We start from the raw sequence: 21,876 nt of genomic DNA on the forward strand, positions 1-21,876 counted from the left end.
TATGTTTTAATATACATTTGGTGAGGAGTTTGTATATATTCCCTTCATGAAAGCGTGTCAGTTCTGTGTGGCTGGAATGGCATTTGAACTTTGTATCGCGAGAGTGACGTCAGGGGGAAGAATTTTAAACCGATGACGATGGCGGGAAAATCCGCCGTGGCGGGAAAAAGCAGCATGGTCAACGAGGCAGGAGGCGCTGTTTCGCGATGCAGTGCCATAAATGCATTACATGCGCCACAAACATAATCAACTAATCACAATTTTTTAAAGAAAGGCGGAAATGATTTAACCACGTATTTAGATCCTTATTCCGCTTCTATTTTTTCTACAACATGTCAACAACCAAAACCGACAAGAGGCATATTATATACATATAAATGCATGTTGTTTTATATAAATATATATATATATAATTAGAAAATAGGCCCTATGCTGGTGCAGCGGAGCGGGCTGATATGTGAAGACACGAAGGGGGAGGGAGTGAGGGAGAAAAGCATAGAAGGAAGGAAGGAAGGAAGGAGGGGGAGAAACGGAGGAATTAATTATAACAGATTGGTTTGTGGGTGGCAGCGTGCGGGAAAAAAAAAACAAGCGTGTTGTTTATACATGATAAATTATATTAGCTTTTAATTAATGTGCGCATTTTAACTTAGGCGTCGGTTTATTGCGTGCTTTGTTTGTTTACATGTTTTATATGTCCGCGCGAGCAGAGAGGCCTTTATAGTGAAATTCGAAGGGAAACAGCATCTCGCAGCGGCGTCTCGAGCCAAGGCGTGGAAACAAGAGCGGTAGTTGACACTCATCCGGCCTGCTGTGAAGCCGGGAGCTGGAGTTTGAAGGTGCAGAGGACTCGCTATGGCGGTAAACTTGGACAAGGAAGCATACTACCGCCGGATCAAGCGATTATACGGCAACTGGAAGGTAAAGGAGGCGATATAAAGCGTGTAACCGAGGAAAGACGTCTGCTGTTTTTTGCCAAAAACGTGCAGAAAGTGGCTGGAGGATGCTGGCCGCTAGCCGCGTTTTTGACGTGCGTGTTGACTTTGTTTTCAGCATGAGTGGTGATGTTTCCAGCCTGTATCCAGCTCCGACAATGAGCGGAAGGCCTCGGTTCACACACTCAGACTGGCTGTTTTTTGTTCAGCATTTGCACGAAAATACTATTTACACTGAAGGTGTTTCTAAAGAATACATTTTGCATTTCATAACACCGCTATCGTTGTAGCTAGCCAGCTAGCTCGCTAAATTCAGAAGTCAGTCAGACTAGCTACCTCATGTTAGCACACAGGACCAAGCAGCCTTATCTCATCCACCGCGTTAGCTAGCTGCTAGCTAGTTTACTACCAAGCTAACTTACTAGCCAAGTAGCTAATTGTGTAATAAAGCAACGTCTCCTAGATAAGTTACAAACGAATAAGTCGTGAGTAAGTACCCATAAAAATACAATTTGCCAGGTACACATCTGGATTTCTTGGCATGCTGTATAACCCGCTTATTGTCAGGCTGTTTGATGGCACTTTCTACTTGCTTAGTAGCAACTAGCAAGCTGGCTAGCCTCCTAATAACGCCAGCATCCCAGTACATGTGCAGAGTGTCTGCAGGTGCTGGAAAAATCTTTAAATAGTTCAAATTACATGATCTAAACTCGGGGCCACAACAAGTTTTGAAAGGGATATAGCTTTGTAAGTCTTAACTTCAGTTTTAGAAGTCTTAAAATGTTGTTTCTTGGTGCTTTATTCCGTTGATAATTCAGCCCAGTCACGCAGAGCTATATTCTGATAAGTCTACAGTTGTTTTCACTTTCATGCGGAATTGGTGTCATATTTCATTCTTACTGGTATTTAAAACATGTCAAATCCAACTTAATGAAACTTGCAGACACCCTGATGTGCTGCAGGTTAATCCAGCATCAGGTGCTGATGTTGCTGGTGACAGGATGAGTTTTATACACCCATCACTGATGGCTAACTCTGATAACTGACTTATAACACAACTAGCCACCTGCCTTCCTCAGGATCAGCAATGTGACAAACTGAAACTAGCAGTCCTTATCTGTCACACACACACCCCCCCCCCCCCCAATAAACTACTATAGATCTAGTAGAAGAATAACTATGTTCTTGTAATTTGCTCATATACGCATAGCATTGACTTGCAAGTTAATCGTAATCTAAATTTCTTATTTCCCCGTTCTTTGTTTCCACAGAAAGCAGAGGATGAGTTCGGCAAAGTGGATGCCATTGTGGTGTCTGTTGGAGTGGACGAGGAAATCGTGTATGCCAAATCCACAGCCTTACAGGTACGGCATATCGCAGCCGGAGCTGCGTGACTATATCACTCAGGATGCCAAGCACAGGCCTTATGTTCAGGGAATGGATGATATGGTCAGGAAGAAGGCAGGGAACGGCAATCACGCAGTAGAAACGGACCAGAATTTTTAACTGATTGATAGATGATGTGTTTCAGAGATTTGAATGTCATCTCTATGTACTTGCACTGTGTAGATGGGTGTAAAGGCAAGTCTCTCCCTCTTTGTCTGTCTGTCTGATTCATAAAACTGACTCTGTGGCCATGAGTTAGTGTTAGATTTCTATATTAAACTATACACCCAGATGCAGGAGATCACCCTGATCTGAATCAAAGGCTAATATTTCTGTCTTGTTTCTCAAATCAGTTCATTACATTAACTATAATCTTTTTTGTCTTGTGAATTGTCCTCAGACCTGGCTATTTGGCTACGAGTTGACAGACACCATCATGGTGTTTTGCGACACCAAGATCATCTTCCTGGCCAGCAAGAAGAAGGTGGAGTTCCTCAAACAGGTGGCCATCACCAAAGGCAACGAGAATGCCAACGGCGTCCCGCCCATCACCCTGCTCACCAGAGAAAAGGTAACAGATGTGAAGATACTGAAGCACACAGAGGAATGTGAGATAGGCCAAATAAGCACACAGTTCAATCAGCCACACCTACATCCTCAATCTAGCTGTTCATTTGAAGTTATTCAACTGTGATTTGGTCACGGTAGATGGTATTGTCCCATGGAGAAATCTGTTTTGCAGTCAGGTTAAGTTAAGTAAGATTTGATGCTTCTCCCTCAGTGGTTCAGTCAGCAACATTTTGACCCCAGCTCGTCTTCGTCCGGCGGACTGGGTGAAGTGTTGCTGAATCAAACGCCATGGGAGCATCAATCCAGAGTGCAGATATCCATCTTCTGTTTCTTTGTCTTCATCGCTTTTTGTATCCAGCACCTCATTGTTATTTTGGGTGTGCATACACTAGCTAAGTCGACACACACCATAGACATTTGAAATGCACCATCCACATGCCATGACAATCCACACAAACACTGTATACACTAGGGCTGCAGAATAAATTGTGTATAATCTTATATCACAATTTAAGTTTCCACTATTAGTAACTGCAGATTATTGTCCTTTTTGGCAATTTGGAAACATTTCATTAGTGCAAAAATTGACATAAAATTAATTTATCAAATCAAGACGAATCATTGTGTTTACATTATTTTGTAAAATAATCAGGATTATTATTTTAGACATAAATTGTGCAGCCCTAGTATATACAGTATTAATTGTGGTCAATAGGCAATAAGATCTCTGGTTTATGATTATAGGCATAAAGTGCATGCACTATTAACTATTAATTAATATTCTAATGGCTGTAGGAATAGGTTTTTAAATCTGCTACTCCCACAACTTGGAAATCTAAATTTGTCTTTGCACTACCTTTGCGTAGTAATTATATATATTCAGTTTATTGTATGTCTTGCTCTATATGTAAGGACTTGTTGTCCTTTCTCCATGTGCGTCAGTATGTACTGTGTTACTACGCACCGATGCTGCCAAGATGGATTTCTGTGCATTTGTTTTAAACGGCCAATAAAGTGAATCGGACTCTTGAAAGAAACCGACACTCACACTGATGCTGCCTCTTGTCACGTGTCTCTCAGAACGAAAGCAACAAGGCCAACTTTGACAAGATGATTGAGGCCATCAGAGGCAGCAAAGAAGGGAAAACAGTGGGAGTCTTCAGCAAGGACAAGTTCCCCGGGGAGTACATGAAGAGCTGGAACGACACCATCACCGCCGAGGGGCTGGAGAAGGTAAGACGCAATCCAGAATGTAAATTAAACCCGCCGTTGACATTAGGGCTGCAACTAACGATTATTATGGTAATCGATTTGATGTGGCGATCAATCTAACGCAGCCCTAATTCACATGATGATGATGATGATTGTGCATTCATTCATAAAACCTGGAGAATGTCGGAAGTTGAAGAATTGGAGAATCACGCTTTATTCCCCATCCCTCCATTACTTCTTCCATCCCTCCCCACTCCCTTCCCCTCTGCCCCCCCCCCCCCCCCCCCCCTCCAGGTGGACATCAGTGCGGTGGTCGCCTACACGATGGCGGTGAAGGAGGACGGGGAGCTGGTGCTGATGAAGAAGGCAGCGGCCGTCACCAGCGAGGTCTACTCCAAGTTCTTCAAGGAGCGAGTCATGGAGATCGTGGACGCAGACGAGGTGAGGAGGAGGAACACTGGATGAGGGTTCAGCCAGTACAGGTTGTTGAAACTGCTGGTAGGCGATATTTTGCGTCACAATTCTATATCTTAAATTTTGCAGTGTTTTTTTCTTCCCCCAGAAATGTCTTTTTGTCAGGGTGGAAAAGCCTCTGAAACAGCATTTAGGCCATGGTGGGACACTAAAACTCTCCACTGAAACCCAGACTATTAAAAATTTTTTTTTTTTTTTTGCATTTGCATGGTGACCCCCACCTATTCAATGGTAGGGGAAACTCAGGCATACATTACTGCATTTTTAAAAGGAAGAATTAATTTAGAAAACACTGACAGAAAACACTACTAACCTATCAAAAAATAGAACCTACAAAGATAATTTTCATTACATCTCATTTTTTGACTTTATGTAGCTATGGAGGTGGATGACGTTGACTGGCCAATATCCGATATTTAATTAAGGCTCAATATCGGCAAACCGATATATCAGTCCAGCCCTACACTGGATATTTACATCGCACATCATGGATTGTCCTTGGCGATGTCAGTCATGCCAAAGTATAAAACTGGGTTTGAATATTGATGGGACATGATTTTGTGACTTTTAATAAGAAATCAGAGAGGTAGTGCACATACCTGAAATGACTGAACCAATCCTCCAAGTTGTGTGGATGGTAAATGACGGCATCAAATAGTTAATTATGAAAAATGTGTCTTACGTCACATCTAAACCTGCATCACTTTGCTTCCAGTAATTAACAGGTGCAATAAATTGAGCTGAATTTCAAAATGAGATGTCAGCCATTTTAAAAATGCACTGCCTACTCTCACCGAATTATCGCTGTCATGAAAGTAAAACACAATGGATTATAATTGATATTACCTGTGCTTACAAATGGCAACATATTAGATAAATCAGCATTTTTTAAATATTGAGCAGTGAATATGGGGTAGCACATTTTATTTTATTTTTTTCTTTTTTTTTTTTTCTTTTAACAAAATGGATATAGTGCGTGTTTGAATTGAACCCTTCAAGTGTAAATCCCTCTCCCTAACATTCCCGTCCCTTCTTCCCCCCCCCTAACAGAAAGTACGCCACAGTAAGCTGGCGGAGTCGGTGGAGAAGGCGATAGAGGAGAAGAAGTACCTGGGTGGTGCGGACCCGTCCACGGTGGAGATGTGTTACCCCCCCATCATCCAGAGCGGGGGGAACTACAGCCTCAAGTTCAGCGTCGTCAGGTAGCTGTCTTCATCTTTGTTGAGATGGCGTGATGTTTTGATCCCCTTTGGTTAATGTGAAAGCTGTTGGTTATTTACAGAAAAAATGCTATTTAAATGTAGTTAACATTGTTGCTTTTGCCCTTGTGTTCATACAACAAACCTGCAGTGAAACCTACTTTCAGTTCAGTCAATCGACCATTTGAATTTTAAACTTGAATTCAAATGTGAAACTTTTTTGGCGTGAGAGTTTCTCATAAGATAAAACTGAGATTGAATGTTCAGTCGTTACCAAATGGTTTGTAGTTTCTGTTTGTTTTGAATCGACTGAATTCGCCCCACGCCTGCAACTGACTAAATCGAGCCCCTGCTTCCCGATGCTGGTGTCATGTTTCACTAAAAATTGGTACAACCGGAGGAAAATTTACGTTCCTTTTGATCATTATTTTAACTCACAATATCCCATCTCTACACCAGCGATAAGAACCACATGCACTTCGGTGCCATCACGTGTGCCATGGGGATCCGCTACAAGTCCTACTGCTCCAACCTGGTGCGCACCCTGATGGTCGACCCGCCGCAGGAGATGCAGGACAACTACAACTTCCTGCTGCAGGTGGAAGAGGAGCTGCTCAAAGAGCTCAAACACGGTGGGTTCAGGGGCGTCGCTGGGAGTGGGAGCGTTGGCTTTTGTAGACGCTTGGATGGCAAAAACGAGAGTGTGGGGGTGGTGTGTGTGTGTGTGTTCAGCTACTCGTATCAAAGGCCTTGTATGTTTTTAAACCCGTTCCAAAGCTGTCAAGACGGATGTCAGAGGCTAACAGTTTGCGTCCAAAATAAGGCCAAACATCTAGAAAAATTCTGTTCAGTCTTGGCATTAATGGGGAGCCAGGCTTTGCAGCAGGGGCCAGCATTTTTATGTCTTTTTAAAGTGATAATGAGTGACATTTTATATAAATAAAAATCCATTTTGCTACTCTATTGTCCATTGATATAACACAACAGTAATTGAACCTACTCAGTTCATGAAAGCTTTGAAGTTGCTATTCTAAACACCCGGTGTCTGGTAGCTCTTTCCTGGGAAAAATCCTCTGGTGGACAGGAAGTGATGCATTTTGTTTTTGTAGCGGCACCAGTTTGATTGGAATACATAGAAGAAGAACTGGGTAGTTGGCATGAGCAGCGAGAAAAGAGCGACACCTACCGAAACTCAAGAACAGTGCAGAAACACCACAGCAATGAGCGCTTAGCAACAAAGATGTCACCAAAATAAAAAAGAGGATTTTGCATATTACTACTCCAAATACCCTTAAGCCATCTTGAACCTATTTATATGTGTGTGTGTGTGTGTGTGTGTGTAACCAGTTTCTGTCTCATTCACAGGAGTAAAGATCTGTGACGCCTACACCGCTGTTCTGGAGTACGTTAAGAAGGAGAAGTCGGACCTTGCAGCCAAACTCACCAAGAACCTCGGGTAAAATGCACACACACACCCTCTACTCTTTGTACTCACACACACATTCACATCCACACACTCTTGTCTCATATCTTCATTTTGCTTTGTCCTTTTTGTAGTTTTGCCATGGGAATTGAGTTCAGAGAAGGCTCCTTGGTTTTGAACGGCAAAAACCAGTACAAATTGAAAAAAGGTGAGAACATAATAATTTATTTGATGTTGCATAGGCTTGTTGGCGACATTACGTTACAAATAACATTCAGTATTGTGTTCTGTAATGCTATTTGTACTTACTACTATTTGTACACCATTATGCTGATGAACAGGAATTCAAATTTAACACATTCAAATACCAAAATTGACATTTAGGTTGTTGGTGTAAAAGTAGAAGTTTGTCTAAAAGTTGTGAAGATCATTTTCTGTTTTATGAAAAAATATCTTGGGGAAATTTCAAGATTTTCTTTTGCAGAAATGCAACCTATAAATCCATTATGATGGGCAATAATGCTAACCTATTTGGTAACCAGAGTTAATGTGTGTGTCTCTCTACCAGGCATGGTGTTGAGTATCAGTCTGGGTTTTGCTGACCTGGTGAACAAAGAGGGGAAGAAGGAGGAGCAGAAAAAATACGCCCTGTTCATCGGAGACACGGTACAGATCAATGAGGTGAGATGCACTTTTACTGCCGAGGCTCCCAGGTGTGACTGAATGAATGAATGTATGTTAAAGTATGTTTTCGTGTGGTTAAAAAAAGGATTTCCCTGACATGAGCATGTTGGTGTGTCGTGATCAGGGTTCCCAGGGGCCTTGAAAGTCCTTGAAAGTTTGAGAATTTGAGAAAAAAATTAGTGGATGGCCTTAAAAGTATTTGATTTCTTTTTTTTTTATTAAATCATCAATACGCCTCAGCTCTCTGGTATCAACACTTCACATCCCGAGGAAAACCCAGTGATGGATATTTTTGTTGATATGGGAGCAGAAGTCAAGAAGTCCTGGTGAAATCAGACGTTTTAAAACTGAACTGACAAGATATTGAATAAAAAATGAGAAAACATGCCAATTTTATGTCCTTGAATTTCCCCCAAACAAGTCCAGAATATAATTTTACATCATTTCAGGCTCCTATCCAGTGTCTCTTTAAATGAGTGCAACTGTGCAAAAAACTGTAGTACGGAGTCCAGTAGTCAAAGCCACAACGCCCAGATCTTCAAAAGTCTTGAGGCAATGCATTACTGGAAATGGCGCGGTGTAGACACCCAAACATATTAATAACAAACCTGAAATTTCTGTGTTTCTGTAACAGGAGGAAGCGGCCACGATACTCACACCAGTCAAGAAGAAGATCAAGAATGTGGGAATATTCCTGAAGGTAACTGTCTTTGCTTGGCATCTTCATTTTTCTTGTCTTTGTTTGCTGCTTTTGTTAATTTATCTACACAAATTACTGATCGGTCTCTCTTCTTTCTGTTTTTTATCATCATATTTCATGTTTTTTTTGTGTGTGTTTTTTTTCTTATAATCACTGTTCAAATAACTAAGTGTGTTGCCTTTGGGTTGCTTCTTACATCCCATTCAGTCTTTTTACCTTTCACATAACTAGAATATCTAATGGCTGCACTTCAGTGGTTTCATGTTGATTATTTATGTCCTTTTTTACAATATTTACAGTATTTTGTCTAACCTACCTTGTCACCTTTACATCATGAGGCCCACAACAGGGGGGGAAAGCATCTGAATTAATTGTGGCGTCCTCAGTTTTATTTATGATTAACATGTTTTTAAAGTTTTTAAATCATCAATTTGATCCACATTCAAAGTTCAATCTTCATGGCCATTTTGGCTTATGAACATGGTTCAACTGGCTTAACATGAAATTACTGAAACTTATTGTGTGTGGTGGTGTTTTTGCAGAATGATGATGAGGAGGATGAAGAGGAAGATGCAGATGACGCTGAGGAGCTACTGGGCAAGGGAGCGCGTGGTGCAGCTCTGCTGGCAGACAGAACCAGGGTAAGAGAGAGTGTGTGTGTGTGTGTGTGTGTTTATGTACCTCTTTTGTCAGCGGTAAAGGAATATCGACCATCAGTCCAAATGTTGATAAATTAAGATGTGGCTGTCTGTTTGTTTATTCTACCAGCCACTTTGGCAGGTAAATATTGTTTGGGAGATTGTTTCCTCTCTTAAAATCTAGTTGGCAAAACTGGGACAGTTGTGAAAATGGCTGGAAAGACTTGGAAAACCACCACAGCCGGTGGAAAAATAATTAGTTTCTGTTTGTTTGTGTGAGTTATGTATGTGTTTTTTCTGTCCATCTACAGCCGTGTAATACATGTGTATTGTGTATGCATTTAGTGTTTTTCAACCTTTTTAAAATCTTGGGATTCCAACACCTTGTGTGGTTACACACTTGCATCTCTTGTTGTTGTTTTTTTAATTGTTCAGAATGAGATGACAGCGGAGGAAAAGAGGCGGGCTCATCAAAAGGAGCTGGCCAATCAGGTGAACGAAGACGCCAAGCGCCGTCTGACGGAGCAGAAAGGAGAGCAGCAGATCCAGAAGTGAGTGGTAGAGGAGAGAAGGGGCAGGTGGAGGAGTGAGGGAGAGAGAGGGGGGTCGAATTTAGGAAATGAGAAATTGGGGTTCATAGAAATTTGATAACGGTTTCTAGATGTAGTGTCCTAGCTTTGTTGTTTTGGTGCGGTACAGCAAGAGCAAAAAAAGGTCACATTAAAGTATTTGAAAGTTAATTTACTTTTACTGTGCTGCCTGACACTAAATGACATCTGAATCATCCTAATGTTGTAAACTCCACCCCTCTGATACTGTAAGGCAGGTTAAAACAAACGCTGAGGATCCTTGGCAAATACTGTTGACCCATCAATATTTCTATATATGTAAATGATAAAATACGTGCCCAAACATTTAATAAATGAAACATGAAGCGTGCGTTAAGCAGCAGAGCCTTGTCTCCCGACATGTAATTAAGAATCTGATCGTTAATTACTTTCTCTCCATCTCTCCCTCCCTCCGCCCCAGGGCCAGAAAATCCAACGTCTCCTATAAGAACATGTCGCAGATGCCCAGAGAAAAAGACATCAGGGACATGAAGATCTTCATCGACAAGAAGTACGAGACCGTCGTCATGCCCGTCTTTGGCATTGCCACACCTTTCCACATCGCCACCATCAAGGTACACTCCTATCTGATGTTCCTTTCACAGTCGCAGCCTTAACTGGATCCCAGTTACTCTTAGCACCCTTTAGAAGTTAATCTGTTGATTTGTGTGTCCAGGTAGTCCCATTTTGAGATTAACTTTTCTCTTTTCTGAGGAAGACCTGGCTAAGAAAGCAGCATTCATCTCTATTAATCAGCATATAAAACATAAAAACTGCAGACAAACCGCATGCAACAATGTACAAAGGCAAAATACACATAAGGGAAAGCAAACTGATTGGCTGTATTATGCAATGAGAGCAAGTAAGGCATCAACTATCAAAACAATAAAATCTACTTTTTTAAACGTTTCCTTGTCTGTAAAAGGCAGAAGTAAAAATAAGCAAAATTGTTTTCCAGTGTCTCCCAAATTTTCTTTTGTAGTTAATAAGTTAATTCTCTTCATCAGTGCAGTGAAAGTTATTGATAATAGCCGATTTACAACCTTAACCTAACCCATGCACATATTTACATCCTAGGGTTTTTTTGTCCCTATAGTTTAATATATTCATTAACCTCTTTTTCTTTCTTTCTTTTTTCTTTTCTTACATTTTCTCTATTTCTACGTTTTCTCTTTTTCCATTTCCTCTTTTTCTTCTCCTGTGCAGAACATCAGTATGTCTGTAGAGGGAGACTACACCTACCTGAGGATCAACTTCTACGTCCCCGGCAGCTCGCTGGGACGCCACGAGGGAAACATCTTCCCCAACCCCGACGCCACCTTCGTCAAAGAAATGTGAGTGAATTGTGACAGCTCTACATCAGATCAGATTTAATGTATTGTTTTTTGGCTCCCCCGATATTACCGCTGGTTACATTTGCATAAAAACATAAATACTTATGTTGGCTTATCCTTGAATACAGTAGTAGTGCAATAAGTGTTAGAGTTGTCAAAGCTCATAAATTTCACTTTTTTCTTGACCAATTGTTTATTTTTCTGTAATTTTGCTGGTGTCATACATTTTACAGTAATAAATTACTTAGAAGTTTGAAAAGTGGCCATTTTTATTTTTGCCTGCTGGTCTAATGAAAATATTTTGGGGGAGTAGAACTCTGACCTACTGGCCCAACTGGGATAGTAGAAAAAATTCATTCAAAATGATTCAGAGTTGGGGTTTTTTTTTTTAAACTTTGCAAATGGACTTGGACTTTTTATTTTTATTTTTTATTATTATTCCAGCTGTTTTCAATCGTGTGCCATTGCGACCCAAAAGTCTGCAGGTGATTTCTCTTGGGTCATGATAGCACATGACTGAAAAACATTGTTGATTCTAACTGGCACTAAATGGTCCAAATTTTTGCAACTTGTTGAAGCCTGCAATCACCCCCGAAGCATGTAAACTGTTGAGTCCATTCCATCTCCTTATCTGACTCGTGATCACACACTCGTGATTTACAACTCCGTCAACCCCCCCTCCCTTTCAGCACGTACCGGGCGTCGAACCTCAAGGCCCCCGGCGACACGTCGGTGCCCTCCACCAACCTGCAGAACGCCTTCCGCATCATCAAGGAGGTACAGAAGCGCTACAAGACGCGGGAGGCGGAGGAGAAGGAGAAGGAGGGCATCGTCAAGCAAGACTCGCTGGTCATCAACCTCAACCGCAGCAACCCCAAGCTCAAAGACCTCTACATCAGACCCAACATCGCCCAGAAGAGGATGCAGGGCTCGTTGGAGGCACACACCAATGGTGAGGGAGGAGAAATGCTGATGTGATGCTTCTCTTTTCAGTTTGCCTCCCATTCCACAGAGAGGTCAGAGGTCAGCTGCAGAACAGTCCCCACTAATGAATGAAGCAAGGGGAAGGATAGTCTCGCAAGGCCAGATCCACCATTTTCCCCAAATCGCGCTTTGGGTCTGGGAAATACCCCATTTTCTCACAGTCAGTGCTTCCTGGTTGACTGCGAGACTTCTGCACTCGTATTTGCCGCTATATTAAACTTCCCAGTGGGCAGGAGAAAATTCCAGTTGAGTCTATTAAAATGGAGATGTCAGTTTTAGGCACTGTCATGCTCAATTTTTTGCTAACATCATACAGAGACGAAGCCTTTACAGAAGCCGTTTACAGGAGTTAGTTCAAGGGAGTGATGTGTTTGCGTTTCTGCCAACAGGCTACAGACGCTCCTTGGCTCGATTCTGATTGGTCATCCGTTTCCTTTGCTTTCTCCGCCCCTTTTGTGTGAAACTGGTAGAGATATTTAACAGGGTTTCACGCTTGCATATGAAACCCTTGGTAGAGGTTGGGGGGAAGGAGGGATGGGTAGGAGATAGACAGAGCAAGTGGAGGAATATTGCGAAAGGAAAAGGTTGTAGAGATTTGGGGGAGTTGGAAGCCAACATGGAGGGGTGTGGAAAGATTAAAATGAAGCAGGGATAGGGCAAGAGAATTTGTAAGCTTTATTTTAATCAGCCAGTTCAAGTAAAAGGAGATTTCAGCCTGGTAGAGGGAATGAGAAGGTATGAGTTTGCAAATCCAACTAAATGAAGAGCTGAGGGTGCGATGAGATGCCTGAAACTTGGTACTATTTTTATTAACTGCAACTACTGAAAGCTCTCTCTCTCTCTGTCTCGCTCTCTCTCTCTCGTCTTGTCGGCCAGGTTTCCGCTTCACGTCGGTCCGCGGTGACAAAGTGGACATCCTCTACAACAACATCAAACACTCCATCTTCCAGCCGTGCGACGGGGAGATGATCATCGTACTGCACTTCCACCTCAAGGTGCGTGTTTGGTTTGGCAGTCCATCTGTCGTAAAAATAAAAACAAAAAAGCCTGCTACAGTACATGTTACAAACACACAGGATCTCATTTAACTCTCCCTTTTGCTCATTCATTTTGTGAACATTCATTTATTCATTTTTAGAGCGCAGAAAATCCAAACAGGCAAAAAAAAGATACGAATCAAATAAAAAAAAAAATAAAAAAAACATTTTATGTAAGATTGAGATCAAAATAAAAATGGAGACAATTAAGAAAAAAAATGAATGAATGATGGTGAGCTTGTACCTGGAAACGGTTTTACAAAGAACATTTTACTTGAATTCATCAGTTAGTAATCCAAAAAGATAAATGAGTGGATGAAGAATGATAAAGATAATCCTTCCTCAAAAATGTTAATTGTTTTAGCTTTTAATGTGAAATAGCGTAAAGATTCTTCCAGAACCAGTTTAAGTTGAATGTCAGCAGTCTTTTTGTTTTTCCAAGATGTTAGTGTCGCGTTTTTTTTGTTTGTTTGTTTTTCGAATGGTGGATATTTCATTTTTGGCCCCTACTCTCCGGTCCAGAACGCCATCATGTTCGGTAAGAAGCGGCACACGGACGTCCAGTTCTACACGGAGGTCGGGGAGATCACCACGGACTTGGGCAAGCATCAACACATGCACGACCGCGACGACCTGTACGCCGAGCAGATGGAGCGGGAGATGAGGCACAAGCTCAAGTCCGCCTTCAAGAACTTCATCGAGAAGGTGGAGACGCTGACTAAAGAGGAGCTGGAGTTCGAGGTCCCCTTCAGAGACCTGGGGTGAGTCGAACCGGCTTCATTCACAAAGTGCTTTTTAATAGAACAGTCTGCCGCATAAAAGACACGAATACAGATGGCGATAAGAGGGGAAAGCGAGAAAGAACAGGTGTATTTGTGTTGGCACCTTCTTAGAAGAAGAGCTATAGGGAGCTGGAATCAACGTCACTTCTGGAATGATTCTCACACTTAACGATTTCTAACGTTTTTCTAAGGTAAAAGTAACTGAAGGCGCACACATCCAAGGTCACACAGGTGCCGGACTAATGAAAAAGACACTGGAAAAAAGTCCACACACTGCACTGATCCCATGAACTAATGGACTAACAGGCATTATGGCTCGAAAGGTCACATTAAGTTGGTAAATAGATTAGTTCATGGGATCAGTGCAGTGCGCGGCCTCGTATTTTTTCAATGTTTTTCTAATGAGCATACATAGTTTGATTGTAAATCAAACAGACTCATGGTTTTGATTGCAGAATTGTTAGCAGTTTATGCCAAACCCCTCAGTGTGTATGAGGATCTGCGCTAACGTGGCTAAGGCTGTTCAGTCAGAAGCGGCTTATGATGTGATGTTGATTTAGGCTTCCTATAGGAGGTGCAGACCTCAGCTGAGATGAATGGAGAAAAAGGAAGCTGTCATGGGAGGGTGAAGGAGGTGATAACAGATCAACGTTGACTTTATAGACCGAGGAGGAATGGTGGTGTTAACGCTGAGGAAGAGATGTGAAAAATAGGATGGGGGAAAATGTCTTTATTAATTAACTGACCATGATGGTTTGTGGTTTCCAAAATTTGCTGGCCTCTCTATATAGAAAATATACACTCACTGGCCACTTTATTAGGTACCTATCTAGTAGCCGCTGGTCATCTGTTGCTGTAGCCCATTTATCATAAAGGCCAACAACTTGTACTGTATGTTGTGAGATGCACTTCTGCACACCACTGTTGTAAAGACTGTTATTGGAGCATTTGTGGCCTTTCTGTTAGCTTGAACAAGTCGGCCCATTCTCCCCTGAACTCTCTCTCATTAACAAGGTATTGTGGAAGTTTTGGGTTTACCGCACCGTTCTCTGTAAACTCTAGAGACTGTAGAGCGTAGAGGGCAGCTGTTTCTGAGATGCTGAATCAACAATCAGACCACGGTCAAAGTCCCTTAAGGCTTTATATATTGAGTTGCAGCCAGAGGAGGAGCAGGCTATTTGTGTTCACGAGCAGGTGTACCTAATGAAGTGGCCGGTGAGTGTATGTAAAGTGCTTATAAATTACCTGGTGAAGTTGCTGGTAGAGTAGACAAATTTAGATAAATGGCTGCCATTAATTTCCCACACTGGTAAAAAGCATTCCCTGAAGGTTTGATTTGGCTGTCCCTCTCGTTTCCAGGTTCCAGGGCGCCCCCTACAGGAGTACCTGCCTCCTACAACCCACATCCAGTTCCCTTGTCAATGTTACTGAATGGGTGAGTGACTCCACTGCATCATCTAGTAACTGCACTTGCAGCACAATGCCTACTGAGTATTTACCAGTCATTATACCACCTGACATTTATGTACAGGATTCAACTTGGAAACCTCCAGAAGTTTGAAAAGGCCTGGAAAATTCTGGGGAAAATGTTACACACCTAAAAACTTCCTCCGGCTAAGTGATTGATGTCAAGCTGCTGGGACATCTAGTCAATTTCCTGATTACATAACTGCCCAGAAGCTATTGCAGTGCCAATGCAACATCTGCACATAGGCATTGGAAAATAATGTTCATGGAAATTGCACTAAATGCCTTGTAATAGTTTTGGAATAGTCATGGAAGTTGGTCAGCAAAAATGTGACGGAATCCTGTCCGTCAATTTCTGTTCCTCACTGAAACAATTGTTGCACTTAATCTATACAGTTAAAGCATTTTACCAAAACATTCATCATTCATTTTGTTATTCTTTAAACATCTTTTCTCCCCCTCCCTAGCCGCCGTTTGTGGTGACTCTGGACGAGGTGGAGCTGGTCCACTTTGAGCGTGTGCAGTTCCACCTGAAGAACTTCGACGTGGTCATCGTCTACAAGGACTACAACAAGAAGGTCACCATGATCAACGCCGTGCCCGTCAACTCGCTCGACCCCATCAAGGAGTGGCTCAAGTAAGGCCCGACAGGGAATGCATGTCTAGTAAATTGGTCAATTAACTTGGTTACTACATTAGTTATTTGGATTTAAATGAGTTAATTCCCCTAATTAATCAAACTGGTCAACAAAGTGTGTCAAAGTAATTTGTTGCTACTCTTGTTTCTATGCATTACAAATCCGAACTCGGGTACTAATGCTGGTTTCTTTTTTGTCCCCTAGTTCGTGTGACATCAAATACACAGAGGGAGTCCAGTCTCTGAACTGGACCAAGATCATGAAGACCATTGTTGACGATCCAGAGGGCTTCTTCGAGCAGGGAGGCTGGTCCTTCTTGGACCCGGAGAGTGAGGTAGGCACAGCACAGCCGGCACGCCACTGCAGGTTTCTACAGTGGTGGAAAGACTGTCGAATTTTTGTTTTTGTCAATTTCTTTAACTAATTGAGCTCAAACTTATTGTGCTTGCCAATTGCCTAACTGTTACTGTACCTTAGAAACAGAGTTGGGTTGGAAAAGGAAAATATCTCACATTTTCTCTAAGGTTCTTGGCAGGGATGTTTACCCCTTTTGTGTGTGTTTGTGATCACATCTGTCTCGCTCTCTCTTGCTCCTCTTCTTCTACTCCTCTCTCAGGGAGAGGGTGCAGAGGAGGACTCGGAGTCAGAAATGGAGGACGAGACGTTCAACCCCTCTGCAGAAGAGGATGAGGAGGAAGAGGAAGACAGTGACGAAGACTACGACTCGGAGACGGAGGACTCTGGTACGTCTCAGAAGTGTTGTTTTTTTTACTATTTGACGCTCATATCAACCAGACCAGGGTCGAATAGTAATATTTCTTGGCATTTGTTTAGCACTGGTTGAGTACTAGACGAGTCTGGGTTTACCAAAGGACAATTCACATGGTGTCAGGTTCTCAATCAAGAGAGAAGTATACTAACTGACTTGCAAATACTTGCCTGTGACTGTCTAAATATTTTGGGACGTAATGTTTTGTCTAGTGTGGCAAAGCTCAACCCATCTGGTATCAAACCAGAAAAAAGTATTTTCAATTAAGATATGACCCAACACAGTTCCTAATGTCTCCTAGGGGTGCTTGTGTTACTTCGAGTTAGGGACACAAGATCCGATATTAAGTATCTGAATCGACCCTGGCAAATTTTGAAGTATTGGCTACAGGTTGTTTGATGAACTCCCGATCCATTTATGAGTATCAAAAAACTGAAGATACCCCGTGCACAGCAGTGCTTCTCTCCTGGGTGCCAGCTGGTGCAGGGTAAACCACAGTAAACCAAAAAATCTATATTCTGGTGTGCGCTGGAATATTGATTTTTTTTTTTGGTTTACTGCCATTTATGAGTATATTTATTTAATTCATTTCAACCCCTCTGGTTCATTTTCAGTGAGAGATTGCCATCTTATCAGCTTTGTCACAAATACTTCCTCTCTTGCTCGCACTCTCTCTTATTTTTATATATATATATATACACATACACATACACACACACACACACACACACACACACACACACACACACACACACACACACACACACACACACACACAAACTCACAGTTCCTAATGTCTCCTGTGTGTTGTTTTGTTCTGTTAGACTACAGTGCGTCGCTGGGCAGCGAGGAGGAGAGCGGCAAAGACTGGGACGAGCTGGAGGAAGAAGCCAGGAAAGGTCTGTATCTGGAACTGGCGTAGGATTCAAATCAAATTATCGAAAACTGTATGTTGCAGTGTTGTATGCTTTTATAAAGTCAGTTGAGGCTGTGTACAACCTCAACTCATTAGCCCAATTCACACAGGATCTGGTCTGGATGTGAAGGGATTTGTAATACTTGAGTTCATCTGTGGTTTTATTCCTGTACGAATCTACCATGTCTGTAAATTGTAAAGTAAACATTCCAGTGCAAATTACCTACCGTATTTTGGTGAAGACAAAGGAGCCCCTGATAATACTAATCACATGCAAAACAAACTAGGTAATTTCAGATGTAATTTGATTTTAATGTGCCGATTCCATCTTCCTCTTGTAGCCGTTTTGGCTCTGCTACAATTAAAACATGAGAAAAGCCATGAAAAACATTGGACAGCAGATTTTTGCCACTATCCCTTTTTTTCTTTTTCATGGCTTTTCCATCTTCCTCCTGTCATGGAAAACTGAGGCAGTAGTGGAAGCAAGAGTGGAAAGTTTTGAATGCATTTTTGGCACAAACTTCAGGTTTTGCTTTGCTAAATCAGACGGTGACAAATTGTAAAATCATGACCTCAAACGGTTTTATCCGGAGCACCGGTCATTACAGCAAATTCCATTTTCCCATGCGAATGCATCCCATGTGGACAGGGCTTTCGTCAAAGACAGTAGAGGTTGTGCACTTTCAGGTGATGTGCAGCATTTACACTTCCAGTAGTTTTGATTGACTATACAAGTGCAAGTCCGTTGGCTGTTTAAAGAAAGTGGTAAATGGGGCTGCAACTAACGATTATTTTCATTATCAATGAATCTGTTTTTGTTTTTTTGATTAATCATTTAGTCTATGAAATGCCAAACATAATGACAAAAGCCAGAGCCCAAAGTGATGTCTTTAAATTAAATTTAAGTAAATTTCTTACTTAGTCTGACCAGCAGCCAAAAAAACCCAAAGTATTCATTTTATGATAAAAAAATGGAGAAAAGCACCAAATCTTGGCGTAACCAGCACAAGTTTGGTATTTTGACTTCATAAATGACATACGATTGTTTATCGAAATTTAGAATTGATAAATTTTCTGTTGCTCGATTAATAGACGAATCGTTTCAGCGCTAGTGGCAAACCTGACTGCTATGGTTCCCCGTCTTAAGGCTTCAGTTCTGGGAATCCTGTGAGCCATCTGTGGTTATTTGCTGGGGCTTCTTCTCTTCTTCAGCGAGACAAATTCCCGTACGTTCGTTACATTACATTTGCCCGTTTCAATTCTTCTGATTTGCACCACTCCCCTCTCTCGCCCTCCAGCCGACAGAGAGAGTCACTACGAGGACGCAGAAGAAACCACCACCAACAGGAAGAGGAAGGTCCGACCACCAGCCCCCCCGCCCAGCAAGAAGAAACGGCGGCACTGAATCTCTCTCTCTCTCTTTTTCTCTGTCTCTCTCACACACATACACACACACACACACACACACATACTGCCAAAACCTAGTTGATCCGACCCTTCCCTTCTACCCCAACCTGGCTCTTTTCACTCATGTTCCTCACACAAACACACACATGCGCAGATACACAATGTGTATATAGAAGTAGATACCCCCCTTATTTTTGTGTTGGTCAGTGTTGACATGGTAACGACGTACCAGCAAAACAGTAAGACACAAAACTTCAGTTTCTTTTTCCCTCTTCATTCCTCCTCCCTTTTGATTTTCACCCTCCATCCATCCATCAGGGGTCGTGTCTGTGTGTGTGCATGTGTGTTTAAATGGGTTTTTATTGCAAACTTTGTGTTTATTTTCTGTTGGAAGATGAGTTTCTTAACTAATGGGTAGTTTAAAAAAAGAAAAAAAGACTTGACATATCTTCTGCCAAGCGTTTTATATAAGACAGAAACTTCGAAAAACTTCAGATTCCCTGTTGAGACATCCCTGTTCTCTCCGCCTCCTTGTCTACTCGTCATTTCACCCTTTACCTCGCGTTTTCTTCGATGTTTGTTTAATTGTGGAACGATAAAACATCTTTGTCTTTTTTTGGAGGGGGGGGGGGGGGGGGTCAGATATACATTTTTTTGATTCTGTTTTCAGATTCTTTTTTTAAACGGAATTTGTACACTTATGCACACAGACACACACACACACACACACACCAACCAATACACACCGTCTCCCTCCCACCTTTCCTTCCTTCTTTCTGTTCATTTCGAGTAGATAGATTGTTGTACTGTTAATTCTGAAAATCCTGTTTTTGTTTTTGTAATAAAATTAAAAGGAACTGTAGTTTATTTTGTGTGGTTTGATTTCTTCCTGATTGCTTCTGTTTTTTTCTTGATCGCAATGAATTTATTATCGTAGACCGGAGATGGAATAGTATTACACGGCTTTGTTAAATACTGAATTCTGATTGGCCACTGAACGCATTCTGAGGCTGCATCACATCTAATCATATCCCTCCGCAGTCAACAAGTCCGGTGTTATGCCGAATTCTGCATGCCTGCCGGGAAAAGCATGCACCTCGCGGAAGCCGCTGCCCCAGTCATAGAATTACACTATTACAAGCCAATCAAAGGGGAAACTATCTCACATTTTAACGGTTTGTGAGGAGAATTGCTCTTTTATAATATTAACTACCTCGGCAGGTCTGCATTTCTACCTGCCGGGAAATGCATCCCCTCTTATCTCAGGCCAGGTGAGGGTCACCTGCATGAAATTCACTCTGTCAACCAAAAATAGCCCAAAATGTGTGCTGTAAAAAGGATTTGATTCTAGGGTCACCAGAATCAAAGTTGTAGGGGGGATGCATTATTCGGCAGGTTACCTGCCGAGGTAATTAACATTATAAAAGAGCAATTCTGCTCACAAATCGTTAAAATGTGAGATAGTTTCCCCTTCTGTTGGCTTGTAATAGTGTAATATGACTGGGACAGCGGCTTCCGCGAGGTGCATGCCTTTCCCGGCAGGCATGCAGAATTCGGCGTTACACCTGTTCATTTCGTTGTTTTCTAACCAAATTGACTACCGTGCCATAAAGACGTTCCTGCAGAAAAACTCGCCCAACCTAGGTTTGAAACATGGATTTTTCTCCCCCTAAATTTTTATGTTTTTCGGAGAGCATGAAACTGTTAATTGCTGATTAGAGGCGGCAATAGTTTACGTTGCTATGGTTACAGTGTAGGATGCTAGCAAAACAGAGAGACGTTTGAACGGTTGAAGTCCTGCTGAACTGTTTTTGGTGGAAGCTTGTGAAATTAACTTGGCTTGTAACGTCGATAAAATAACTTTAGATCAATATTTGATACGTGGCCGTGTCATAAACCGGATAGTGCCGTACAGGGAACCGGTTCGCTGCACATAACGTCACATACCCAACGGCTTTCTCCCAAAAATCACTAGCATTCCTCCCTGAAACAAATGGACACCTATTAGCTGAGTGACATTACCTTCAGGGAAGAATGATTTTTCTTTTAGTCGGTATACAAAGGCACGTGACACAGCTTTTGACCCCTTTGACACCAAATATCTCCGCTGAAAGAGCTACCGTACATTTATCGTCTGGTTAGCCCAACTGAGGCAGGCTGCCCAGTGTCTAGTATAATGGGGTCTAAAGTGACCGTGGGAGGTGACCTGTTATACCTGTCACTGCTTTAAAACAAAAACCTGTTTTGTCCAGAAAATAACAATTGAGTGCATGGCATGAGGCATACAGACAGGGAAAGAGACAGACAGCAGAGAAGAGTGGTTGAGGGGGATTAGAGGAACTGGTTCGGTGAGAGGGTTTGGCCCAGTTTAGCTAATTTACTCATCCTGAAAATGTAGCCCGCGTGTTCACAACACAGTTAAATAGGGGACTTCAGTGTCAGCGAGAGGAGAATAATAGGCCTACCAAGAAAAGCAGAGACTCCAGCTACAGGTAAGGGCCTTAAATATTGAAAACCTGCATGATGTGAAGCTCGATTTTGCTAAAAGTTGAAATATCCTAATTACATTTCTAGCTCTCAGTCCTGTGGATAAGAAGGCATCCTTTCCATTCAAACATGCAACAATTGGGACTTGATTTTGTCATTAAAACGGCAATATCTGCAGCTATCTGCAGATGGCACCGTGCTGTAGAGGAATTATGTTTACTTTGGT

At 42.0% G+C, this 21,876-nt stretch overlaps 1 protein-coding gene across 1 annotated transcript; it reads left to right on the forward strand.

The window, feature by feature from the left end:
• The first annotated feature begins 574 nt into the window (after nt 1-574).
• On the forward strand, nt 575-20,025 carry supt16h (SPT16 homolog, facilitates chromatin remodeling subunit). Its single transcript, XM_071901349.2, has 24 exons — nt 575-921; nt 2,207-2,299; nt 2,722-2,892; nt 3,972-4,124; nt 4,398-4,544; nt 5,628-5,779; nt 6,236-6,408; nt 7,142-7,232; nt 7,334-7,407; nt 7,768-7,880; nt 8,518-8,583; nt 9,126-9,224; nt 9,657-9,772; nt 10,251-10,404; nt 11,036-11,163; nt 11,853-12,115; nt 13,024-13,142; nt 13,707-13,945; nt 15,326-15,401; nt 15,901-16,070; nt 16,276-16,405; nt 16,688-16,814; nt 17,665-17,739; nt 19,055-20,025. Exons 1-24 carry the CDS (start codon nt 856-858, stop codon nt 19,159-19,161), a joined length of 3,102 nt encoding a protein of 1,033 aa, XP_071757450.1. The 5' UTR covers nt 575-855; the 3' UTR covers nt 19,162-20,025.
• The last annotated feature ends 1,851 nt before the right edge of the window (nt 20,026-21,876 follow it).

The sequence above is a fragment of the Centroberyx gerrardi genome, chromosome 23, assembly GCF_048128805.1.
Source record: "Centroberyx gerrardi isolate f3 chromosome 23, fCenGer3.hap1.cur.20231027, whole genome shotgun sequence".
Lineage (NCBI taxonomy): Eukaryota > Metazoa > Chordata > Actinopteri > Beryciformes > Berycidae > Centroberyx > Centroberyx gerrardi.

Excerpts from the sequence above, each read along its gene's own strand:
- supt16h (XM_071901349.2), top strand. The coding sequence starts at position 856 with ATGGCGGTAAACTTGGACAAGGAAGCATACTACCGCCGGATCAAGCGA. Across the intron at positions 2,893-3,971 it reads CCCTGCTCACCAGAGAAAAG|AACGAAAGCAACAAGGCCAA; the intron begins GTAACAGATGTG and ends CGTGTCTCTCAG. Across the intron at positions 16,406-16,687 it reads TCTTGGACCCGGAGAGTGAG|GGAGAGGGTGCAGAGGAGGA; the intron begins GTAGGCACAGCA and ends CTCCTCTCTCAG.